Consider the following 17,222-nt stretch of genomic DNA (forward strand, 5'->3'; position numbering starts at 1 on the left):
AAGTGTAACAGACAGACATACACATTTGCTACTTAGTGCTAGGTAACAGAACAGTGAATACAACAAGCCCTAATGTTAGTCAGGTAATCCATTAGGAATGCTACAAGAGACACCAAACACATAGACATTCACACACACACCCAGTGAAGATGTCCAGTTTACTGTCTTGACATAATGAATATGGTCTGGCAGATTCCAGCTGGCTTCCATTGCCTGTATCAATCAACAAATCAACATCTCTATTACAGTTCAGTGTAACTACAGTCCCATAACTGTGCTCATCTGCATACATTATTCCATCCGAAGAACGTGCAAATAGGAGTTTTTACCCTCTGCAGACATGGTTGACAAGAGGGAACAGGAAAAGAACCAACAGCAGATTTTACTGTGAGCGACAGAACCACAAAGAAAACACTGAAAACCATAAACAGTGGCTGCTGTGGACACTTTTTGTTGTTTGTAACATTCTGTTTCATTATAGCTCTTTTTGTGTTAGAACTTTCCTCAAGAGTGGCCCACAGACTTTGTACACTGCCCTCATCTGACAGCAGAGCTCTCTACATGTAGGCTGGACTGCCAGTGGACTATGAATGTGCTTCCACTGCTAGACTATAAATTCTAAATTTATCCTGAGCTATTATGAAAAGTTAAGCTCTCCACAGAGGTCACATTTTTTTGTACCAAGCTACAAATATGCCTTTTAATGCTGCAAAGTCGGCCCCTTAATAACAGTCATGTGGAACCATTTCCTATTTCTGATGATTGATGCTACAATGGGAGATCTAGTCTTGTCACACATTATGGGATGTTTTTAATGAGATAGTTAGCAGGAAACCAGTTACAAAAGTGGATTTACTGTCAAGGTTTGTGACACCTGGTCACCGTGGGTTCATGTGGTTTAGAAATAGCTGAGATCTTGAGCAGGAAAAGACACTTGAGCTTGTGTTTTATCAACAACCTGAATAACAGTAAAATCATTTGTGAAAGACAGTGAAGAGCCAAGTTTCTCTACATTCCATTTATTATGTCAACCATGATCAAGATAAGACACGAAGCATTCATACTGTTGTCAGTGTACTGTAATGTGCTGAGAGATGCACCAAGGTGAGGCGTTTTAATGTTCAATGCTGAAGTATTCCCTGATTCTTCTTGTATCATGTTGGTGTTGTATTAGTCGAATTTCCTCTGGCCTTTTTATTGCATTTCCCCAGAGCAGTCTTGTAGCTTGATTAGATAAATTAGATTTGCTAGTAGCCACCTATTTTAATTCTGGACTGGCTTCCTTAGCTCTGGTTGTTCTAGCTCTGATGTAGCTTAAGTAAAAAAAAACAAAAAAACAAATTAACTGTTTAGTTATTCTTTTTTTTCTTTTTTTTACTTTATTGCGCTTCATGCATCTCTGTATGCTGGTGCCATCGATCAGGCAGCACCATCGTCACTCCAGCATAATCCAGAAATTAGAGCACATCCACGTTCCCTTAGCTGCTTGTTGTTTTAGAGGGAAGAGCCCCTTTCAGCACTTTATCATCCCCAGCTGTGAAATCCAAGATTCAGTGAGGATACAAGTCTTTGACAAGAGTGGAAACATCAAGATGTGGGGTGGATGTGGGGAAAACCATAACAAATCTCTAGGGAAAGGAATGTGATGTTCATCAGTGGGATTGATTTACACCAACCTGGCAACAAAAATGAAAGTTTTTACTAAAGAGAAGTGAGGAACGTGTTCTACAATAAGGACAAGAAAGTGGATGGGTTTTTTTTATAAACGGGAGGTGGGTGAAGCTTAGTGGGAAGGTTGGAGTATTTGCGTTTGACAGGACAAAGAGCACATGCCATAATATGACACTGCGGACGCTATACTATTAAAAATGTCACCCAAAAGAGCTTTTTATATGGTAAATTTTCTCTTCATAGTATAAGCTTGTCTTTGAAAAATGACATAGCAGTTATGGGCCACTGTAAATATCCCAGCACATAGAACAAGCTGTGTTAAAGTGATGCATTGTTATTGCCTCCTTCCTCAGTTTCTCTGTGTCATAGGAGAAGAATGATGTTTTGCTTTCACTCATACAACACAATGAGAAAGAATTCAAGACTGGTGTCAGTGACTCTTTTCACATTCACCAACATTCTCGCCATTAATCTGAATCCAAACACTGACCTCAGAAAGTGTGTGTTACAGGACCAGTGCAATCCATTCAGTAACATTACCAAGGGGACTTTGATATCGTTGCATCAGAGGACGATGGAGCAACAGAGGGAACGATCCTACAGAGCGAGAGAATGATTGTGAGTCAATGTGAATGCCAGCGAAAGCATTCAGCATATTAAATTAATAACTGAGCAAGTGCATATTTAAGTAAAGCACAGTGGTTCCCAAAATTAACAGAATAAACTACATTCATCTGTTGAAAGTCAGATATTGAGTAGTGAGTAAGGAAAGGTTGAGTAAGTCAGTAAGGGAGAGATACATGTGACTAAATATGAAAAAATGCATATGAGGGAATAAAGTGATGAGTGTTGCCCCTGATAATGAAAAAGTAAATAAATGAATGTCCAAGTGAGAAATGAAGAAGTGAAAAAAAAGCCACAGTGGCCCCTTTAACTAGAGGAACAGGAAGAGCCAGAATTGTCCCGACTGGAGTGCTGGGGAAATCCTGCTGCTCCACATGCCTGCTTTCACTCTAGTCCTCATTGTAGTAGAGCTCTTAGCCCACCACATGGCAATTCAAGCAGCATGACTGAGAGAGGAATTCAGGAAGCCTTAATTACTTTTAATTAATCAAACCTACACTTAATGTCTTGTTTATAACTGCAGTCCTGAAAGAGGACATTTTTCAAATTCCACCATCCCTCAAACATGCCTTACTCCCTGCCCCAAACCTAAAAAGCTAAATTGGCTTTATGCTTTACAGACGAGCTGCTGAGGATGCAAACATTCAGTGGATGGCCCCAGCGTAACATGCATAAAGAAAACAGAATTGGTTCAAGGATTGAGCTCTGGGGAATCCACATACAAGGGGTGCAGATGAGGACATGCATTGATTAATGAATTCTGAAGTATCTGTTACATAAGTATAAAGAAAACCCAGATTTGCTGTCTGCTAATAAAACTTGCATGATCATCGATATCGAAGGCTGCAGATATTTCAAGCAGGGCTAAAATGGAAGGTTCACCCTTACCCAAGTTCATAAGAATATCAGTAGTAATAATTATAACCGCTAAGCTATTTTAGTGCTATGGTTTTGACTGAAATTCATCAAAGATGTTGTTTCCTTGAACAATCAGAAGGAGCTGACGAGCAACAAAATGCAGGTCTTTGCCATCCAGTATCCAAGAAAAGTAGTTTTCTATTCTATAGAACATTAAGTGTATTTCTAAGATACGTTTTGCATTTGAAGAGGAAAGATTTTCATGAATACATCTCACAGCTGTAGTTGCAAATGACTCTTTTTCACTCAAAAGCAAGTGAAATAAGATGCACTGTCAAAGCGACACTAATGATACGTTGTTTTGTTCTTCCTCCCCTCACCGCCAACCGCTCACAGCAGAGCCTGGTTCTGTCAGAGGTTTCTTCCTGTTAAAGAGGAGTTTTTCCTTTCCACTATCACCAAGTGCTTGGCAAAGGTGTTGGGGTTTTCATTGTATTATTATACGGTCTTTACCTTCCAATAATTGGCGCCTATAAATAAAATTGAATTGAATTACATTCTGTTTATTTTGAGTACGTAGGTTCAATACAATTAAAAAAAAATGTTCACATGATAATGAAGGTCATACATTTGGACTCACAATCTAGTTGAGAGCTGTTTGGCACATAGTCGCAGAGCCACTTCGTTTACATCTGGGGTTCATATTCAAAACTTATTGAAAACATTATATCCAAGCAGCAATTCACAACTGAATATGAAGACCTGTGGGAAACAAGTTTTCCCATGATGCCCGATTGTTTTTAGTTGAATGCATGCTTTTTTTGCTTGGATGGTTGCCTGCGGAGAAGCCAAAGGTTGATTGAGGAGCAGGAATCTATTTGTAAATGTTTAAGCAGTGAGAGAAAGCAAATGCGTGTTTATTTCTACCTGGCTGACCCTTGATGTACATTAATGGCACATGCCGTTCATTAAGACACTATGGATGCCACCATATGTTCAGCGACATACTTTGTTGTGTGTGTGTGTGTGTGCCAGCATGTGTTTGTTTTATTTTCCATGTTGTCTCATGTGCGGTTGACTGATAGCATTGAGAGTGCTGACAGCACCAGGTGCGTGACTATCTATCTAGCCTCCCTGGGGGAGTTGTATTTAAACTGTGTGTGCGTGTATGCTGGGTTGGTAGGAAGGTGTTTGACCCCTCTTATCTCTAGTGCCCCGGCGTGTTTGTTTTCACAGCTATAGCACAACTTCAGTGCTGACGTTATGTGACCGTGGGTGGTATCTTTCCTCTAAACCACGTACAACAATCAGTATTGGTTAGCCATCCACCCATTTCCTCAAAGAGATAATAAACACATGTCATTAATTATTCCATAACTCAGAACTATATATTATTCTTACTGACTAAAATGCTGCCACCCTTATTTTGTTTTCCAGCAGTAGTCAGTTCACTCAAATTTTGACCTGAATGTTGACAAGATCAGCATCAATCTCCAGCTAGAAGTGTAGGTCTAAACATCAACTGTTAAAAAAGTGAATTTTTATGTAAAAGAACAGTTATTGCCAAGAGGGGCTGAGTGCACCCAACTGCACACAGCACCAGGTTATTGCCTGTTTGAGAGCAACGAGTGTGGGATAATAGCATGATACTGCTTTTAGCTGTCGCATGCACTGTGTAGAGATGGTTGGTACAGTCAACCTCCAAGCTTTCATCACTCCCTCCTTGTCTGCGACCTCCACCGTCTGCCTCCTCTCTGGAGATTTCGCGTGACACCTTGAGTAGACGAGCGTACACGATAGTCTGTGAATCTTGCATTTGGGACATTGTCAGCTATACTAGTCATTCATATTTGGTGCTAAGGGGCCAAATGTGTGCCAAGTACAGAGATGCTACAGCACCAGCTGCCTGGACTTTTGATACACATCAGGATGGACACATGGTTTTATGTTGTTGTTTGGCTTATTTTCTGGGAGTTATTGAAGCGGGGGCTTCTCAGAAAAGCCCATGGAGCTTAAATGTTGAGGAATTTGTGCGGTCATCTAACATGTGGAAAAGGATCTTTCTTTGATACCATGTTTTGGTCCTGATAAATAATGGGTATTGTGGTGTGGGTTCTTTGAGTTTGGACTTGGCATTTAAAATTCGGATGAATGTGGTCTTTAAATAAAGTTAAGAAACACCAAGTCATCAAAGGTTTAGCACATAAATTGCAGCATAAGAAGACTCATCTTTTTAATAATATTAATCATTCATCACTTTAGATTCCCCTCTTCCCCTTTCAACCTTGACAAAGTTGGCTGTTACACTGTTTTTACAGAAGTGGTTGCCACTGGTACCCAAACATAAGGATGCTGACCTTCCTGGATGGGTTTGTGTTAACCTGAGATCTGCTTTGCTCATGTTGACTTTGGGAGCTTTCACGTTTGGTAAACACGGAACATTCAGCACTACAGCAGCAGTTCTTTTACCTGTAGGAACCTGAATAGCTTTCTCTCACTGGGAAATGATTTTGCAGTGCAAGGTGATTACCTCCAGAAACCAACAAGAACCAGAAGGAAGTGAGAGGTTTTCTTAAGACTTGACCGAGGTTTCATTTGGGCTTGTTTCAGCACCCCTGTGAAGAGACCTCATCAGATACGGATTCCCTGACAGTTCCAGTCTGTCCTGGAGAGTTGGATACCTGCCAGATGCGCTCCGATTCGTGCAACCTGGCAGGCAGCAGCAGTTGGAGTCTAGACTTGGACTTACGCCACTCATTCACGTGGTATCCTGTTGTTTCAGGCTTGTCATGACAGCCCCTGGTGCATGATTAAAAACATGTTGGAGTAGCTGGTGCTATTCTGAGCTGGGGGAAGCAGCATCCCTATTAGGCAAGGCGATTGACTGTCAAAAGTACTGAAGAGGAAAAAAGGGTGTGTAAAAATAATCAGGCCATTTTTAGTAAATTCCTACCCTCAAATTCGCTATTGTTCACCAAGCAAAAAGGGAGTGTATGGAGTCTGCAGCTCTGCTGGAGAAAGGTAGCTTTTGACATGTTGTAATTTTTGTGAAAAGGTCACATTTGTGGCCTGTGTTTGCATTTCCTCACTTTCCCGGCCCTTTTTATTGGACGATGCCGTGTTAAAAAGTTCCGGTTAGCCATGACACCGCAATGTGCCCCTCTGACTGCAGCGCATCTCCTCGCCTCTCTAAACTGAACCAGACGCAGCCTTTCCACATAAAACTTTCACTCCCTTTTATGTGTCTCACAGAGCAGAGATCCTTCAGCAACAAGGGGAGAAAAAAACTCCATGTCATATTGTGTCACGCAGTCCAAATGGAGGCACATACAGACCAAAACTACATGCGTTCGTAGTCTTTGAAGAATTTCTCTCACACAGATTTATGTCTGTCCTGCATTAACCCTGCCCTTACTCATTTCTGTAATGTTACAGACTAAATCAACGGTAACACTAAAGTGTGGCTGAAATCCATTTCGCAAGAGGACAATGGTCATAGTAAAGCGCTTTGAGGGCCCCGAAAAGCGCTATATAAATGCAATCCATTATTATTATTATTATTATTATTATTATTATTATTATTATAGAGAAACACACACCAAATACAGTAAAAACATTAGTTTTTCTAAATGGTGGAGTCAGTCGTTCTCCACCACACTGGACACTGAAGGAGCCTGTTTCTTGTTTCACAGTGCTTAAAACCAGCTGTGTGGCATCTGGAGCAGCATTGCAACTTTTCTGTTGCCGTCCTACATCAGTTTTATTTGATCTGTTTTTACAAAAGAGTAATAATAATATTAACTTTAAATCTGTTTCTGTAGAGCCATCATCAGTTATTTTAGTCAGGTTTGTTTCATGTAGTTGACATGTACTGGCCCAACACTCATAATCATATGTTTTGCATTGTGGCAGATAATATCTGCCAATCAGTGACTGAATAAAAGGGCAGAAATAACCAAGTTTTCAAAGCTGTTCTGAACTGCAAGGAGATTGGTGCTGTTTTAAAGGCAAAGACTGGCCCTGCTGTTCGTTGTCCTCTATTTTAAGTGCCTAAAACAGTTACCCGGTACCTAACACTGTTTAGCGCAGCCCACATGTCAGTGTCTGTTTCTGCTTGTAACCAAAGGTTTCTTGCCACTGCTGACAAATGTCTCACACCTTGTAAAATGAGTACACTCAGATAGCCCAAAGAGAAAGGGAAACAGTGAATGTGGCTGAGCAGCTGTGGGAGAAAGAGAGTCCACTTCTTTCTCAGTATAAAGCAGCTGAGTAGCAACAGTTAAGTGGTACCTGGCCAAAAATCTGTTTTAAAAAAATTTTTTTTTTTTCTTACAACTGTTAGTACAGAAATAATCAATTTCTTTCTCTCTGTTGGATTTCCTCATTGTGTATAACTCTTTTTATTCCACCAAAAAATCATAACGTTTGTTTGTTTTACTATTTTTCTCATCAAAGGAAGGGCCAGCTCCACATGTTGACAGAGAGAAAGTCTATTTATTGGCTTCAGAAAGTCAGAGGATGGTGGGGGGGACAGAGCGAGAGAGAGCTGTCTTGACAGTTCTCTCTGGGAGCGCACATGCACGCTCAGCCAGGTCTCTGTAATCACCATTTTGCTGAGTGGTGGTTATATCTTCCAGAGGAGTTCACGCCCCCTTGAACAGTTTTGGCTGACTTTGTGGTACACTTCTGACAGAGAGAGAGAGAGTGCAGGGGAAGAGGAGGGAATGTAGTTGCTTGTGGGAGGAGAAGGAGGAGGGAGTGAACGAGAGGAAGGAGAAGCCTTCTCAGTTTCTGTGAGTCCTGCTGGCTGTAGGCTACAGAATGAGCGCAGTTGCTTTCCTCTCGGTCTGAGAGGCAACTGCTGTTTTTTTTTATTTTTTATTTTCTTTTTTTTGTTTGTCCTTCCCGTCGTGGGCCACACATCAGAAGGAGACACTGCAGATTTGCTTCCCTTTCATCTTCTTCTTCTTTTTTAACCTGTCTTCTACTTGTCTGTTATTATTTTTGTTGCCATGCCGGTAGTTGGCGTAGCTTCCAAGCTTAGGCAACCCTCTGCAGTGGGCACGAAGCCAGTGCACACCGCTCTCCCCATCCCTAGCGCGGTCAGAGCAGCCACCTCGCAGGGCTACATGGCCCGACAGCAGGAACTCAGGACAAACGAAGGTACCCCGGGGCTCTCATGCCAGCTGTCAGTCAAGTCTGATTACAAGCAAGAGAAGAGCCCAGAAGGGAAGTCCAAAGCCGAGACGGAGGAGAGCAAGATCTGCAAGGTTAGTGGAGATGGACAGACTGTTAGCAGCTATGTGTGCAGGTTGTAGTGACACTCGGAGACACAGGTGTCAGAGAAGAGACTGTCTCTCTGTGGCTGCTTTGCTCTCTGAGCAGGTGTCATTCAAGCCTTGAAACAGAGCTCAAGCACACAGCAGTGAATCATGTGTGCGCTGGTGGGATGATTTTGCCGGCTTTGGGTCATCAACTAAGAAGGGAAACTGGATGAGTAATGTATTGCCGGCAGTGTATTACCTCATTCTGCTGCCCATTTAGTTTCCATACGCTTTAAAAATGTGTGTGTGTGTGTGTGTGTGTGTGTGTAAGGTGTGTTAGTAGCGGACGAGAAATGTAGGTATTCAGGCATTTGTATGTGCATTTTGTCGAGAAATATGAAATTCCTGATCAGCTCGTCTATGGAGACATAAGCTACTGTAGTAGGCCAGAGGATTAGAGGAACATGGTTTGTGTGTACACGCTCATGCAGGATAATAATTCAGATAGATTACTGGTGCTGTCCCCCTGCTCTCAGAGCATATTCTTAATACGTCCAGCTGCATCAAAGTGCTGTAGATGAATAATAGGTTCAGATAGTCTTGTTAAGTGCTTCACCCTGCAAGATCAAGGCTGTTCCAAGTTCTTTCCCTTTTGCAAAAATGTTTGGCTCAAACTGGAACAGTGAAGGTGGGGCTGGTGTATCCTGAGAAGGAAGCAGTTTTCAAAACTCCCCGCCAAATAGCTTCAGCAGAGCCTCAGCCCATCCCACATCCAGAGCTGTGTGAGCGCAAAGTGAAACTTTCCTGTTTAGCTAGTTGATCTCTCTCCCTCCCTGCACCGGCTTTTGATTCTTTTTACCGCTACATGATTTCCTGACAGACAAAAAAGTGACTCCTTAAGTGTGAATCTTTTTTTCTCTGATACTGAACAAAACTGCTGATCTTCCTCGTGATCTTGAAGAAATGTGGGCAAAAGGCATTAAAGCAGGGGTCAGTGCGCCTTCTGCATTTAAATCCTCCCAGTGTGTCTGTGATTGAGTTGAAGTCACCTGCAGGGTGACTGTGAAACAGGTAGGGAGGGGGGTGTTTCATCATTAACCTGCTTCTGAACCGGCAACTTCAGCTTGACTTTCAGCTCGTTAACACAGCTTGACTCCCGCTTGCTCCAATAAGTGACTGTTTGTTTTTGACTGGAGATTGAAGAAGATGAATTTAGAAGTTGATTTTAATTTGTGCCAATGTCCATTACTTTTTATGCTTTGGAAATTTCTCCAGGTTTCCCACATCTTTCTATCTATATTTTCACATGTTCTTTTCTTGTTCATGTTTATTCAGTGTTCCATAAACAACAAGGTCTACTGTGACAGATTTGTTGCAAGTGCACTGCAGTTCTGACCCTCATCCTTCATATCACTAGAGGTTTGCAAGACTAATGGACAGAGCATCAGCTAAACTGCCTGAAATGAAGTGCAATCAGCGCACAATATTATAGTCCTTGTCCCTGAGAAGCCTGTAGGCAGGCAGAAATCACTTGCCTGCCCCAGCCTGTCAGTGTGTGTAAGGAATGGGTGGTATGGAGGGGGTAATTAGTCTGTCTAATTGTGTTGTGTAGTCACTAAAGAGCTTTACTTTCAGGACTTCCAGAGGGAAAAATAATGGAGAGAAAGTGGAGTAAATGCTGTCATTATTCCTTCACATCAACCAACACCCCCTGTTTAATTTAGAGTCCTCTTATCAAACAGGATCAACAGGATCAAGCACAGGTCTATGTATGCACGTGCACATGTGTACCGCGCATGCTTGTTTGTGCACATGCAGCTCCCACCTCCATATATACAGTGGTGCCAGCATGTGTTAGCTTGTTTGCCTGAGATTAAGCACATCCTAACATGATTGGCGTTTCCCAAAGACGAAAGTATTTTTTCGATGTTTAAGATTTCACCTGCCTGTGGTGGAAAATTCCACTTGTCTGCTTAATAAATGTTAATGAAACATTAATAACAACGTGTGTTACATGTCATTGTGAAAGCACAATCGTGAACCCAAGAGTCCCCAAGAGTCCAGCATATCCCATTGGTATTGTTACTCCTGGAGCAGAATGACCATGACAAAAGTGGAAGAAAAATAAATATTTTATGTAAGTATTAAACACAGTAAGTGCTTCAGTGCTGGTTTTGACAGAGCCAAGAAGGAAGTCCAAGTGAATCTTAATACAAGCTCCTCTAAAAACAAATCATAGTCCGAGTCCAAAGCTGAAGGTACTTTGTAGCTATGGCAGAGAAAGGCCGCCGCACTCACGCTCCATCTGTGATAAGCAGTGGACAAAAGTGTTGCAGGCTGTTACTTGGGTGTCTAATGGCGTGCAAAGGGCACAATTAAACTTCTCAGACAAGGTTAATTTTAGTTCATCCAGTTTCTGTTGTGGCCACTGTCAGCTGGATTAATTCGGTCTGCATTTATTGTGAGGTGGATAATCCCCCATGGATCTACAACACAATAGACTACACTTATTTCACAGGAGTGTCTGCAAGTCTGTGCGTACAGTATGTGTGTGTTACTTTCCACTGTGTTTCCGAACTTCTGATTTTGCCACTAAATTTAAATTAACAATTAGTATAACTCTTTGTACATATATTACAGATACCAGGAATTAAGTTAGATTCACTGTAGATGATACTGCTGGTGGGCTTTTTACAGCTAACTTTGCAAAAGCGAGAACCTGAAAGACATTTGCTGTGAGTGGCAGAAATTGCTGTCTACTGAAACAGATTCTGATTGCATCAGATGATCAGCCTTTCTTTCTGAAGTACTTTCACTGCTTGCAATGCTATGAATTTCCAGGTTACCTTAGCTCTTAGCTAAAGTTAATTTCAGTTCTCACAAATGCAAGCAGGCGGAAGTGCAAACCTTGTGTGTCTTTAGCAGTGTTGTGCAACACCTTACCTCTTCATATATCTCCCATGTCAGTCTATGGTTCTGGGCTGTCAAAAAGTACTTCCATATAACCCTCCACAATTGAGATTAGAATACAGCTCTTCCTGTTGTACTCTCTGCCGACAGTTCACATCAATCCTTGCCTACGGCGCTGCTAGATGAATGGGTTCAGTGAAGAGTTTATGCGAGTCGACTGAGCCTTAATGAAGTGTCAGCATTGGTACCACTGATGGGGAATTATCTTGTACATCTAGAGTTTTGGCAGCTGTCCAAATCACACAGCCCAGAGACTTATTTAGCTGGTATTTTACGGTTCTCTTTGAGGTAGCGCTTTAAATTGCATCACACTCTTGTTATTGATTCTATGGTAGGGTGAAAAATAAATAATGCTGATGGGGTTTCTGTTTATTCATCCTTGAAGAAATATGTGGGTGCTAAAGCTATGCCTGTTCATGCCTTTATGCTTTGCTTGCGCTTGAATTTGTTTGTTTGCGGACAACTTTAAGTACCTGTTACCTTAAAGCTGAAACGTTGCTACTCTGCCATGCGCTCTCTTAGTGAATACTCACACTGAATAGGGGTGTGAGGGTGTCTTTGTCTCAGAAATGCAGCTCATTGTATATACAAGCGGTGACTGTTGCATGTTGCTATTTTTGATGTCCTGTGATGTTAGTTGTGTTATCCTAGGATGTAAGTGTTTCTGGTGCTAGAGAGCACCACACACACGCACCCACTTAAAGAACAAAAAAACATCCTGTTGATCCTCAGTGTGTTTGCTTTGCACAGCTAATAATCAGGTTCTGTTGTATATTTTTCTTGTTTGGTGCGTCTCCTCTCGTGCTCTGACCTGATAAACCTCTAAGCAATAATATGGGTGAAAGTAAGATGGAATGCTTTAGGGAATAAGGTCAGAGTCCGGTGAGTTTGAGTGAGCAGAATGTAAACAAACCTCCCTTTTTCTGTGGGTGGCCCTGATACTGTCACTTTCTCTTGTCTTCTTTTTCCGTTTTCTACCATTGCCTCTCTTACCATCAGTTTTTGGCTCATGTCTGTGTGCAGTAGGTTTCAGTAGCATGCCAGTCATCTGCAAAGCAATCGAGCCATTGATGGTTTTTTGGGGTTTTTTAAGTTGATGTCTCGTGTGCAGCACAAATTCATTTGGCACTTTCACACCAGCTTCTTCCATGCAGGCAAAATAATAAAATTAACCTTATACAACAGTTACCTTTAACTGGGTTTAATATTCATTATCACCATTAAATGTATCTACTATAACCCTTATTTTTATGTAAAAGAAAACTTTGTCTTCATGTCATTTGATTTTTTACAGTTTACAGATTTGGTAGCTGTGCACTGGCCTATTTAACCTCTGACAAACCCTGGCAGGTTCTGCCTGGATGTCAGCGGTCAAGGCATGCTCTTTTTGGCTTTCCAGCTTTCACTCAGTTCTCACTCAACCCCTCAAGTGGCTCTGACGCTGCTGAAACAACAGAGAAAACAGAGGGAATGAGAGGGAGGCCAGCTTGTTCCAGTAGAGGGGAGGGAGGTTGGCTGAGATCGGTTCTGCAGGGTGTCTGAACGTGTTCTAGTCATTGGGTGGTCTGACTCGTTGTGTGCCGAACTCCATATCTGGAAAAGAAGGGGGTGCGGATACTAACAAACAGGATGAGCACTTCTTCCAGTAACAAAGACCAAGAGAGGTGATTCTTTAAAACACTGTGACAAGATTAAAGTATTGTTTTAGGCTGCACTGATTCTAAACTGCTTTTTTAAAGGAACCCACAAAATATTCAATTTCTGAGTAAAGTGGGGTGAGAGATGACATGAAATGACCACTTACATGTGTAACAAGAGATTGCAGCCCATGTTTGTTACAGCAGTTTTTGTCATACTCAGTGTTTTAGCTGCAGCTCTGCAGTAGATTGTCCCTGCAGTTGTGGCAGCAGTGCAGTTGAAGGTCAACGAGCCTGTGGTCTGTTCAGCCAATCTGAAGTAATGTGTTAACAGGGGAGTCCACCCCAGCTCACTAGGCCTGATCCAAGCTGGAAACATGGCAGTGATTTTTAGTCTAACAAATTATTTTGAACCATAAGATTATCAAATTAAACCATGAAATGTGAAAAAAATCAGATTACCCTAACATATGCTGCTGCTGAATAACTACCACTGATGTGATTCACTCACATTTTTTACATTAGTCCACTTTTGCAACATTCCCCCACGCTGCTGAGATTTCTGATGACCCTTGGGTTGAAATTGGGAAAATATTTGAAACAATATTATGCTTTCCAGTGCTGTCCTTCCCTCCCTCTTTCTGTGCTTTTTTGTCTTGCACACTGTATTTCATTGCCTTCTGTGCTGCTGGGAGCCTGCTGTCGGCCGTTGTGTTTAAATCTTGGAGTGAGAACACACAGAGAGGCTGGTGTTTACAGTACAGCCACACCGGTTAAAAATACCTTCCCCTGGAAGTGCAGCCATCCTGCTCCCTCCAAAACACCAAGAAAAACAAGAATCGCTGCACAACTTTTTGGAAGAAAGCAATGAAAAACCGCATGAGGGTTTGAGCTTCTTTTCTTCACTGGAGCCAGGATTAAGCAAATTATGCTGCTTTTTATTGTGAGTCTTAAACAATTTTATGAAAATAAAATGTGTTAGAGCTGTTAGGAATTCATTGCTTTATTCAAAGAAAAAGGCTTGACATCATACATTATACCCACCTGAGGCTCCATGATTATATAACCTGTTGTTGTTTCCCCACATTTTGAGGTTTCTCTGGTGTTTAACTAGGGTTTTGTGTGCAGAAAATCAGGGCACTAATTGTATGCATGAAACGGTGCATGCATGTCTACATGACAAAGTAATGCCTTGTTGTCATGCATGTATGCATGTACATACACACTTGCATACGTGCACACGCTGCCATGCATGCTCCAGGCCTTCTGCTAGTTCAAAGGTAACCTTAAATGTTCCAAGAGAATCAAATGTTCCATGAATTGTTCATCTTCATCTCTTGTTTGTTGTGTCATCAAAAAGAAAAACAAACACAGAATTGTGCATTTGAGGATTTTTATATATATATATGTATATGTATATGTATATATATATGTATATGTATATGTATATATATGTGTATATATATATATATATATATATATATATATATATGTGTATATATATATGTGTATATATATATGTGTATATATATATATGTGTATATATGTATATATATATATATATATATATATATATATATATATATATATATATATATATATATATATATAATCTCCTTGCATCTGTCCACACATACCGACATACATTTTTATTATTCCTGTGTCTGTTTGTGCATGCTTGCTTGTATTTCTTGTCTTTGGTCGTGAATTGGCTTAGCTGACCATTTGCTGTCTGTATGTAATCAGTATACTGCTATCCTATGTTTGAGGCCCTCTTGAAAAGCAATTTATGAACTGAGTTTCACATGACAAGAGTGTCTGAACCATCAATACTTCAAGGTTACTTTCAGTCAGCAGAGAGATATTTGCAGTCACAGACAGAGGAAGTTTGGAGTGTGTGGTGGAGGTAGATCCTCTTTACCTCTTTCAACTCAGCTGTCTGTCAGCAGTCTCTCTGTCTGCCCTGTTTTTGTTAGCATGCTCTTTTCTCTTCTCCTCCTCGAGCGCTTCTTTTTACATCTTCCCAGCAATTCTGTTTTCCACTCTGTCTTCTGCCACTGTCTTTCTGCTCCTACCCATTCCCAGCATTCCTCTCTGAGTCCTTTTTTCTGTCTCTCCTGACTGGAGCCTGTCTCTAATTCCAACCCTGCTACTCACTTACTGGTATTTTCATTTGACCTTTACACCCATCCCTTCTCTCTTTGTCATGTTTTTTTAATCCTTTCCCTAACTTTTCCTTCACCTTTCCTTCTTATTTTCCTCCTTTATCTGACCATCTTTTCCTCCTTGATATTTTAAGGAGAAAAGCAGCGGGAGAAAGTTAAAACACACCTGGACTAGTTTTGTCTCCAGCTGTCACAGAAAGCTTCTCTTCTCTTCTCTTTACTTGTTCCTTTTATTTCTTGATTCATTTTGGTTAATCTGCACTATATCACCACAGCTTGTCAAACAGTGAGTCAGGCAGCTCTTTCGAAACACCTGGGAAAGCCACAACAACCAGTGTCAGAAGCATCCAACCAAGCGTTGACAGGGAATGAACATGCTAACACATCCAATAACACATGCTAAAAATAGCCACAAAGCATGTGCTTTTAGACGTCCAGGGAGAAAGATTGGTGATGAGGTATTGAGTCAGGGTTTACGCCGCCGCAGCACTAACTATGAACAGAAATAAAGGATTCTTGCCACCTAAAAGTGGTGCAAGGGTGACTGTACATACTATCAAGTCAAAGGCACAGTCTGATAACATGTCTGCGGGCTAAATGCGTCAAATGTTTTCCAATTTTTACCATTTTATCTAGATTTTCAGTAGCTCTAAAAAAATGATGCACATCTTCTTTTGGAACATTTTCATACAAAGCTAATAAACCCAAAGTACTCCTCTAGGGCACAAGTCAGCTCAGTCATAAATATTAAAATGTTCCAGTTCTAAAGTTTATATCAGACAATTTTCTTTTTATACATGTTGCTTTAGACTTTATATAGTTTGGAAACAATGCACCGACTCGCCAATATGTGTGTTTTATTTTTAATGCTAAATTTCACTGGGTCTTCCTCTGTTATGACAAATGGCAGGTAGCTGTGTTTTTATAGGGACATGGCAGTACGCATTGAAAAAGCTTGGAGCAAAGTTCATCTCCTGACTCCAAAGGTACATTTGCAAGACTATATTTCCAGTTGCCCACTGATATTTATCACTATAAAACACTGGTTGCAGATTGCACCTCAGAGGTGTGCATGTTTAGCAATATGAAATGAGACCGAATGCTGCATAAAAAAGGACACCAATCATTCATCCTTGGATAACATTTAAGGGCTTACTGTTGACTGTTTTTGATAAATAGAAAATACAAACCAATCCTCAGATGCAGCCAGCTGGATGAAAAGCTTGTTCTGGTGGGATACTGGGTGGTGGTTTGGTGCAGTACCCTCCCTTGGCTCGAGCTTTTACGGGGCGTTTAACAGACGGATCACACATGTTTTTGTGGAGCGGTTAGCCCTCACATTTAGATTCATCATTACCCACAACCAGCATCTGTGTTCTCATTATTTTTTTTTCCTTTTTTTCAGTCCAGACATGTCGGTTTTTCTTATTTTGTGTATTTTTTGTGTCTGCAGAAGCCTTATGTAAAAGCCAGTAAAACGTCAACTGGAAATCATTACTGTTACTCATATTTCAGCATGTTTGCTTTGAGAAGCATTTGTTGTACCTTGATTCATATTGGCTAACAGTACCACGTGTGGCTGCATGTTTAAGATGGTAGCCTCAGTTTAATGGAAGGCCCGATTACGTGCCGCAGCATCTTTTATATTGTGGACGTTGTCTTGTTCTAATGTAATTTATATAGACTGTAACTCGGAACGCGAAACAAACAGTCTGCTTGGCTGTTCTAGTTTATTCTGACATTGTGTGATGCGGACATGCATAGCCACAACTTCTGTAGATTTACAGTTGTGGAAAGATAATGCAGGTCGAGGCAGCCTCGTGAATCATAATGCAGTCATGAGGTCATGCACTGGCTCAGTGACGCGTGACCCCTCTAACCTCTGGCCAGTTTTTTTCGAGCACTGTGGCATCATTTGATGTGTCCGTGGCCTTTTGGTAAAAGTAAATGGACTGTAAAACTGCATGCTGCAAAGCTGCAACTGGAGCCTTGTGGGTGCATGTCTCTGTCTGTGCGCCTCTGTCAATAAAAAT

General features: G+C 41.2%; 1 protein-coding gene across 8 annotated transcripts in view; it reads left to right on the top strand.

The window, feature by feature from the left end:
* nav3 (neuron navigator 3) overlaps positions 1–17,222 on the top strand; it is a 408,804-nt gene that overhangs the window by 222,554 nt on the left and 169,028 nt on the right. For 6 of the 8 annotated variants that reach the window (XM_012915613.4, XM_012915614.4, XM_004573966.4 and 3 more), the window contains exon 1: positions 7,951–8,423. The exons of the other annotated variants lie outside the window; for them this stretch is intronic. In XM_012915613.4, coding sequence (XP_012771067.2) covers positions 8,166–8,423 — 258 coding nt within the window. In that variant the 5' untranslated portion in view covers positions 7,951–8,165. Of the gene's footprint in view, positions 1–7,950; positions 8,424–17,222 lie in introns of those variants that run through there. 8 annotated transcript variants of the gene reach the window in all.

This window comes from Maylandia zebra, linkage group LG17 (assembly GCF_041146795.1).
Source record: "Maylandia zebra isolate NMK-2024a linkage group LG17, Mzebra_GT3a, whole genome shotgun sequence".
Lineage (NCBI taxonomy): Eukaryota > Metazoa > Chordata > Actinopteri > Cichliformes > Cichlidae > Maylandia > Maylandia zebra.